At 38.2% G+C, this 8,820-nt stretch overlaps 2 protein-coding genes across 3 annotated transcripts in view; one reads left to right on the top strand and one right to left on the bottom strand.

The window, feature by feature from the left end:
• Positions 1–325, bottom strand: part of reps2 (RALBP1 associated Eps domain containing 2) — a 35,848-nt gene extending 35,523 nt beyond the window's left edge. For both annotated transcript variants that reach the window (XM_042056957.1, XM_042056958.1), the window contains exon 1: positions 19–325. In XM_042056957.1, coding sequence (XP_041912891.1) covers positions 19–198 — 180 coding nt within the window. In that variant the 5' untranslated portion in view covers positions 199–325. The remainder of the gene's footprint in view (positions 1–18) is intronic.
• Positions 326–3,717: 3,392 nt separating this feature from the next.
• cltrn (collectrin, amino acid transport regulator) lies at positions 3,718–8,590 on the top strand. The gene is made up of 6 exons (XM_042056959.1): positions 3,718–4,106; positions 4,406–4,464; positions 5,190–5,275; positions 6,400–6,516; positions 6,662–6,856; positions 7,317–8,590. The coding sequence occupies exons 1-6, from the start codon at positions 4,043–4,045 to the stop codon at positions 7,456–7,458; spliced, it is 663 nt and encodes a 220-aa protein (XP_041912893.1). The 5' UTR covers positions 3,718–4,042; the 3' UTR covers positions 7,459–8,590.
• The last annotated feature ends 230 nt before the right edge of the window (positions 8,591–8,820 follow it).

The raw sequence follows: 8,820 nt of genomic DNA, 5'->3' as shown, positions 1-8,820 counted from the left end.
CTAGAAGAGAATACTCACTTGATGTAGGATTTCGGCCGGCAACTGGGATGCCCTGAACAGCTCTCCCACTTTGCTCGACGCTAGTTTGCCTGAGCTGTCAGCTTGGCAGAGAGTGTACAGTCCTGAGTAACATCTTTGTTCATTCTCGCTCAGGGAAATGAAACTCCCCCCGGTCGCCGCGCCAGGTCCCTGCTCCATTCAAGGGGAAATGGAACGCCGTCTTGATTCTCAAATGACTAGAGACGGGGACAACAACAACGGCCTCAAACACAGACGATGCTGGGTACCGAGATAGCCAAGGGAGAAACGTCCTCTGCAGCACGAGCTTATCATTTCCCAACTCGACAGGGCTGGGTGGACAAGTACCTCGGCGGAACGCACAGAGGCGCCACAGAAACACAATACTCACATCAGCCTTGGGCAACCTATCATGTTAAGATTAATGTGATATTAGGATACGATCATAAGGCCTTTTTCATTATCGTTGAGCTCAGTATTGTGTTTTATTGACCTTTGGCTGCGTTACTGCAACGTGGCAGTAGTGATTGTCTGTGCAATAGGATAAGCAATGCAATATGATAGCCTAGGCAATTTTCTTTTTTTCTTCTTTTTTTAATATCCAACAAATTGAATTCTTGCATGTTAAGAATTGATTGAGCAGAATGGTCATTCTTGCCCATTTTTCTTCATAATCTGGACATATTAATAAAGGCTGGAATAGACATAGAGCTATTTGAATACCCAGGGAAGTAGGGTATGTGTTCTAAGTGTCCATATAAAAGCAGTCGTACCGTTGCTTGCTGCTTCATACGGAATAAGTAAACAAAGATTATGACTAATACAGTATCTTTAATTCCCAGACTATATTAACATTCATCAGTCACTGCATTTGGGATGATTGACTTAATGTGCATTAGGCTACTACTGCCATCTAGTGTCAGAGAAAAATCCTTGCAATTTTAGCTACATCTTGAATTGCCAAAATTCCACTGGATTGTCAAATAATTCCCCGAGAAAATGTTACCTGAAATCTCTAGGCCTAGTATCCACGTTTTGTTTTTGTCACACTGATTTCTTGTGATCAGAGGTATGTCATGAATTCATTTTCAGGAATGGGCACACACAATGACTATTATTAGTCTAATTTTCTTATCAGAAATATTCTTATTAAATTAGGCCTAGTGCAATTCAAAAAGTCTTAGACAGTTACGGAATAAAATGATGTAATGTGAGGTTGCTTTAAAAATAATGTCATGAATAACTTTCATTTAGAAAAGAACATACTAAGTGCAGTTTAAAAAATCAAATCAACATTTCGGTGAGACCCTTTGTCTTTGTCTTGTCCAGTTTGCCTATACACGTTTCTTTTTCTCTGGTAGGTTGTTTCATGCATTTTAAAGAATTTGCCACAACTTTTCAGTGGATTTAGATTGTCTTGATTCCTTCTTCTTTTCATTTGATCCCAGATGATACAGATTTCTACCAGCCCTAAGTTGATTGCCTTAGTTTTAGTTTTTCAATCCCCAATGTGGTCTGTTAGTTTGCTATTTAGTTTTCAATCCACAATGTGGTCTGTCACTTTGTTACTTGCTCAAACACAGTATAAGAATTAGAATAAGACAGAAACAGAACAATGGAGACATTTGTAATGTTATAGCATGCAGCAGATAATAGCATATCCAAGATAACAGAGGAACAGAACAAAACAAATACTGGGGACATTAAGATATAAATAATAGTTACCGTTGTATGACACTGAGGAGAATGTCTGACCGCAGAAGGAAGAAATGACCTGTGGTTTCTCTCCTTCACACACTGTAGCAGCCTGTCACTGAAGGAGCTGACCAGGGTTGCAGAGTGCTATGCATGGGGCTGGACATGATCAACATCACAAATGATGATCCACTGTGCTGAAGGGGAGCATCTCGGACAGAGCTGGTCTCTTTAAGCAGTCTGTTGAGTCTCCTCCTGTCAGCAGTTAGTCGCATAAATATCTCACTGGAAGACTGCTTGAAAATCTAAAATATGATACACCCTAGAAAAATGGGGTTTTCACTACCACTTGACAAACTGCCAAACTGCCATTACTGTATATTTTTCTGAAAGCCCATTATTGGGTCAAAGGTCAAGATTGCATGGGGTCTTACACAAAATATTGTTTCTCTCTCCCCAAGACATATTCATTCCTCTTAAACACTTCATGACCTGTTTAGGAATCTAGACATGCATGTCATGCTGTCAAAGGTCAAGGTCAACTTCAAGGTCAACACAGAATTACAGCTGGCAGAGGCATACCAATAGTGAAGAAGGTGGGGGTAGAGGCTTAGAGTAAAGAAATGTGCTTGATTTAGCTTTCTAAGGAAACTCAAATGAGATTTTAAGATGTTGTCTGAGGTTGCTGAAAAGTGAGCCAGTGGCCATGGTTGAGGTATTATATGAAGATGATGGTCTGGAAATATACATGGTCATAATTTATAAGAACTAATAACCTTTGATACCTAATGAGTTAATCTAGTATGCTGTGGGCCAAAGGGGGTTTTAATCATGTCTTAATTCATCTAGAGCGCATGTGCTTTTAGAAAAGTATCTTGTAGCCAATGGCAGTGGGGACCCCCTGTGTCTCACTTTCCTTTCAATGCTCAATTTACATGAAGATGTGCATTAGTTAATGGTCCATTCTGAGAAAAAGCTTCTGGAATATGTGACCATGCCCAGTAATGAGAAAACATAGATTTGTCAAGGGTGCAGTAAACATCTACCATGCCTTTGTGAAAAATTAACCACATAAAAAGTTACATTTGCTGGCTGAGCTGAATAGTAAACCAGGAGCCATCTTTGCTGCTTGTCAGAAGTATTCTGATCTCAGCAAAGAAGAAAGAACAGACTATCAGAGATGTCCTTGAACCTCCATGTTTCAATGTGAACATTCACATTTTGTAACACAAACAGTGAGTTGATATTTTAGTCACAGCCTTGCCCCAGACTTTAATCATGCCTATGGAATTTTATTGAGTTTTCTACTCTAAATACATGTGATGGAGTAGAGATAACCCTCATTAGGAGAAATACCTGAGGATTGTTTAGAAAGTTTAGTTTGGAACACCTCAGCTTCTTCACAGATTTATTATTTTTTATTTTTTTAATTTGGGTTTGGTCCAATAAACCTTCCCAGTCTTTGTTATTGGTAATTTATTCAGTATTTCTGTGAGCACTTTCAAAACATTTGATGACAAACAGATACGTCCTGTGTCTTATCTTAGCTGAGTGTGTGAAGCATCAAATGACGGCTCAAGTGTTTCTAGTTATGAATTGTGTTTACGTGTTTTTCCCTTCCAGGTGGTTTTTGGATAACACAAGAATGTTTTGTTTTATCAAACCATGTTCTGTTATAATCATGACAGTGTGTCACTCGCTGTCAGTAACTGCCTTTCTAAAGATGGTATATGTGGGTTGATAGAGAGAAAGACAGACAAAGATAGAGAAAGAGAGAGAGAGAAAGAGAGAGAGGAGAGAAGGAGAGAGGTGGGTGGTATGTGCTTTCCACTGGCACCTTAAACTTGCTGGGGAGGCGAATCAAAAGGTGACATGGAGACTTAAGCAAACAGTAGCAGGCTAAAGCACTGTTTACCCACATCCTCACAATCTGCAGCCATTTCTGCCTTACTGCACAATAATATCTAAGCTCTCTCTCTCTCTCTCTCTCTCTCTCTCTCTCTCTCTCTCTCTCTCTCAGGCCTGGGCAAACAGTGGCATGGTAACACATTACTTTCCACTTTCCCTTTTGCCCACCAACCAGCCTTGCTGTCCTCCACCTCTTTTCACTCGTTTTTTCTCCATCTCCCTCTCTTTTCTCTCAGTAGGCAGGGACACAAGTGTCACAGAGGAGTCAAAGTTTAACGATTAAAACCTCTCCAGTTAACTCTTCTCTTTTGAAGCATCTGACACGACTCTCTTAACTCCTGACCACAGGGACTTTTACTTCACAAAACTACTGTGGTGTTTCAACCATTTACCTGGTTTTTTTTCCTCTCGGATTGAAAGGATGTTTTCTCTGCTACTTCTCTTACTTTCCCTGCCACCTGCCTTGGCCTTAGAATGCAGTAAGGGTAAGTTCAGAGAAATATACCTGTGTTCTCTAACATATTTTAAGTGAGCATAGTGTTTTGGTTGTCTGGTTCTTCATCACATCAAGCCTACACGGTTTACACGTTTTAACAATTGTATTGTTTTGACAACTAAGCATAATTATGTATCCTGTAATATTCTCAGAGAACTGAAATTGTATTAGTCAGGAATGGTTGTAAAAAGATGTGAAACATAAAAGGCCTGTTTGTGAAGTGAATCAAGTCATGACAAGTACACTATTATAATATATCTACGTCTTATTTTTGTTTTGTATTTCTAGATCATCAGGATGGTTATCAAGTTAGACTCAGTATCAAAACAGCCCTTGGAGATCAAGCAGTAAGTAAATTGTTTGTTCAGTCCCAAATGGACATGTTGATTATTTTAGCAAAATCTGTGCACGCTTTCTACAGAGACAGCAGATGGAACATGGGATTTAGCAGTGTGCAATATTCTACAGCTAATGGATGAATAAATTGGCAGGTTAATGGCTAACATATAATGGTTAATGGATGGTGCTTTTAACAGAAACATGTGGTTTCAGGGATTTTGAGTTTGCAGATGCCTGGAAAGTGCTGTATAAAATGGATGGTGATTCAGTCATTGCATTGTATGTTTGAAATGCAGGTATTTTTAGTAGGACAATAGTAGCCGACTATAATTTACAATTCATAAATATAGATAGTGGAGCATACATGTACATGTCCATAACATATTTGGTTCTGCATTTGATAGGCACATTCGGTTCTTACATTATTACTTGTTTTATGCCTTTATGGTAACTCCATTTTTATGGTAATACGTTTCTAAAATAACAAGTCTAATAACAAGTCTAATAACAAATTCTAATTCATTCTAATTTAAAGCCAATTTGTCTGCAGCATTTTGGGTCCTTGGCACTCACATAATAATGGGTAATTCTGTCAATGTAAAGTTAAAAGAGCAAGAACTCAAGCTGGTGTTCGATTTGATCACGAGTCACGACTGAGTGATCTCTCAGCTTAGATTTCCAATGACATGTCATGATCTCAAGGGAAACTTTGTGTTATGTGGTGTTTCCTTAGTATGACTGGAATGAGAGTGAGCTGTTCCTCTTCAAGGCCACCATTGCCTTTGCCATGAGAAAATACACCAAAAATGAAACATATGAGTGAGTAAAGCTACTACAGCCCATACATGCCATTGCATTTCTATTTTCCATAATGATATTTGTATGCTTCCAATGTAGTGTGAATACATACATACATATATATATATATATATATATATATATATATATATATATATATATATATATACATATATATATATATTCACACACACACACATATATATATATATATATATATATATATATATTACACAGTATACATACATACAGTATACACTCACTCCCACACTGTCAATGTTAGTTTCATAGTATTTAAAGTAATAGTGACCTTTCTGTGAGGTATTGACTGGGCGTTGCAGGTGTAACATTTATAAAAAAAATGTTTACGTTTACATAATATAATGATAAACAGCTATTAAATATTATTAATTGCATCATTATAATCCACTATTGAATGGAACAATGACAGCTACTATATATTCAGATTCTTTATCAATTAAATTGTAATAATATATGACAACTTCGGACCAGAGTGGTAGCGTGCCTTAGCAATCAAATTAATCTATCACAGGGCGTGCTAATTACAATTCTGTGCTGATGGTATGACACCAGAGTAATCAATGGCGCTGTTTCCTAATAGACATTTGCCCTGTGCACATCTACTGTAGCATGGAAGTACATCAATCAAGCCCTCAATGTAGTTCCATATAATTAAAGGCATTGATCAGTATGCAAGGCACACTGCTCGCTCATTTTGGGGCTCAAGGCTGCTTGTTGCTTTCCATAAAACCCCATCGCCTTTGAGAAAAGTATCAGTGATGGATTAAGTCTTTTTCTGTGAGTGTGAGTGTGTGTGTGTGTGTGTGTGTGTTTGCTGTATTATGTTCATTTCTTGGGAACAGTTCGGATATAAAAACAGCCGTTGCTTAGTTACTGTTTATTGTTATGGGGAAAACACAATCTATACGAGCAACAATAAATGTGTGTATCTACAAACCCACTGGCTGGCTGTTTGACACTTATACAGCCAGAGAGAGAGAGAGAGAGAGAGAGAGAGAGAGAAAGAGTGTTCTGAAAGCCTAGATTAGTACCTATAAAACTCACTCCCTGTTGCAATATTGTAACCACATATGTTTCATGCTTGTTGTGGTTTTGTTATCCAGTGTTTCGAACATTGTTGTGTGCAACGAGACACCAAGGGTTTCCTTTTGGTTCATTGTGGTAAACCCTGAAAACCCTACGCTAGCAATCACAAAGACGAGAGTGGAGGAAGCAGTAAGGTAAATCAGCAACCAACATAACCCATCATAACCTTGATCAACAAACACAGTCATTACTGACCGGTCACAATACCGAATACGTCAGTTTCACAACAGTTTGGCTTGGTGGTCTTTAATAAGTACCTGCAATCTTACTGGTCTGTAGGGTGTCTCGCAACCGCATAAATAATGCCTTCCTGCTAACGGACAAGACACTGGAGTTCTTGGGCATCCCACCAACATTGGCAACCCCCGTCACACCTGCCACTCCCCCCTGGCTCATTGTGTTTGGGGTGGTGATTGGGGCGGTCTGTGCTGGCATTGTTGCTTTGCTCATATCCTCTTTTGTCAGGGGGAAACGGTAAGTGGTTGTGCTTTTTTTTCATGTTTCAGGTCTATGTTGACATTGCCAGCTGAGAAATAGCAAGTGCACTTTTGAGAAAAACACAATAAAGAATCCAGAATCAAATAATCTATTCGCCTGAATCTATTTTAATGTTATTTTATATTTTTTCTATATATCATTTTGTATATAAATTTTGCACCAAATCATATTATGTGGTGCAAAATACTGATATTTGTGGACATGCCAAGTGTCCTTAATTCTCAGTTGACAACAGGTAGTTTTCCACCAAAATGATAGATACTTTGTGATAAAATATCTCACATTGTTATGGTGGCTTTGGCTGTGTGCTTGTTGATAAGAGCAGCTCTTACTGTTACTTTTCACAACGTTCATTATTTGCTGGCATGTGACTGCTATCAAAGATACATACATCAGTCAGAATCATATGTATTTATTTACATTTAATCTAATATAGTGCAAACAAGGCTAAGGAGTTTGCTGAAGAGGATGATCAAGCCAAAGGAGCTGATAAGGGGATCAGCGGCGAGACATTTGAGGACAGAAATGGTGTTTATAACCAGGCCTTCTCTGATGATGACCGCTTCACCCAGCTGTAAAAGCCTCTGTGAGCCATAAGCACAGAAGGCTACCCATGCGGGATTCACAAATCTTCACTCCGGTGGACCTCGATTCCATTCCCACTTCGTATCTGTGACGTTACACGTAAACCTTGACAATGAGTCATGCTCAGGTCATGAGACATGATCACGTGACCCAATACCTCAATCAATACTGCCAATATTTTGTATTTATTCAATTAAGCCTATGCAGAACAGCAACAGCAAAGCACTTTTATCCAACTCTATTTAATATAATACTACAATGTAATACAATGTCATGTCATTTTGAAAGTTTTTTGCTTCATTTTTGGTATGCTTTAAAAGGGAAGAAATGTGAGTTGCACATAGTGTAAGTCTTATACATTCACTGATTTAAAGACTGAAGTTCTACTTTCAGAAATTTGTATTTTGAAAAAAAAAAATGTTTTTGAGTGAGTTGTACATACTGTGTTTCTCAAGGCCTTTCTGATTTCGTACTTTCCTGATGCTTGTTGGCTTTTATGGCTCGCCAGATAAGAATGTTTAGGTGTGTCGATGCTAAAACTCACTCACCTGAAGACATTATGTAACATTCCAACAACTATGCCAGTAACATCTGGGAAAAGTGCCTCTGGGCTACTTACTTGGTTTCCTATGCATAGACCAAGGCTGTATATAAAATAAAATAAAAATAAAAATAATAAAACACTAAGCTAAAACTGACATCAAAGATTATGTCAGGAGGAATTAATGGAATTGTTTCCTGCTAATCCTTTTTAGCGGAGCTGTGAATAATCCAGCCTTGCTTCCTACTTGTGTCTCACCATGGCTTTTGAAAGGGTTCATTATTAACTTTATCTGGCTGGTGTCAGAATCACATTCCTTGTTATTGTGCCCATAACTAATTTAATGACTTCTTCCTTCAATAGATGCTTATCAGCTTTTAGCCTGCCCACAGGTTCTTGACTGCCATCTTGTACTCAAATTATCTCTTAGTCATTGTTGTAAATCTCAGATAAGTTGTTTTGTAATGCTTTATAAGCAGTATGGCATGGCAAAAGATTAACTGCTCCTGTTAGATATGTACTCCTGATTTTTCATCTGTTAGTTTATATTAAAATAAATATGTACTTTCCCATGCTTGATAGAACATTTTGTCACAACTTTATCTCATTACTTTCCAGTGTGCAGCATGTGATACATCATCTCACAGGGTACATGACATATTTCACCATGTCAGAAAAACTAAGTCTGACATAGTCAGAGACAAGTTTGAGGGGGAAAACTATTGTAGAAGGCTTAAGTATGAGAGACAGGCAATCCAGTTAAAAGCCCTGTCAGCATTAAGTTCATCTTCAAATATCTGCTGCTCTTTTCAAC

Source organism: Alosa sapidissima, chromosome 12, assembly GCF_018492685.1.
Source record: "Alosa sapidissima isolate fAloSap1 chromosome 12, fAloSap1.pri, whole genome shotgun sequence".
NCBI classification, from domain to species: Eukaryota; Metazoa; Chordata; class Actinopteri; order Clupeiformes; family Clupeidae; genus Alosa; species Alosa sapidissima.
This window is presented reverse-complemented; position numbering and strand designations above follow the sequence as displayed.

What these genes read in the sequence shown, in the direction of transcription:
- cltrn (XM_042056959.1), top strand. Translation starts at nt 4,043, where the DNA reads ATGTTTTCTCTGCTACTTCTCTTACTTTCCCTGCCACCTGCCTTGGCC. An exon ending in GGCCTTAGAATGCAGTAAGG is followed by an intron (nt 4,107 to 4,405) that starts GTAAGTTCAGAG and finishes TTGTATTTCTAG; the next exon opens with ATCATCAGGATGGTTATCAA. An exon ending in TCTTTTGTCAGGGGGAAACG is followed by an intron (nt 6,857 to 7,316) that starts GTAAGTGGTTGT and finishes AATCTAATATAG; the next exon opens with TGCAAACAAGGCTAAGGAGT.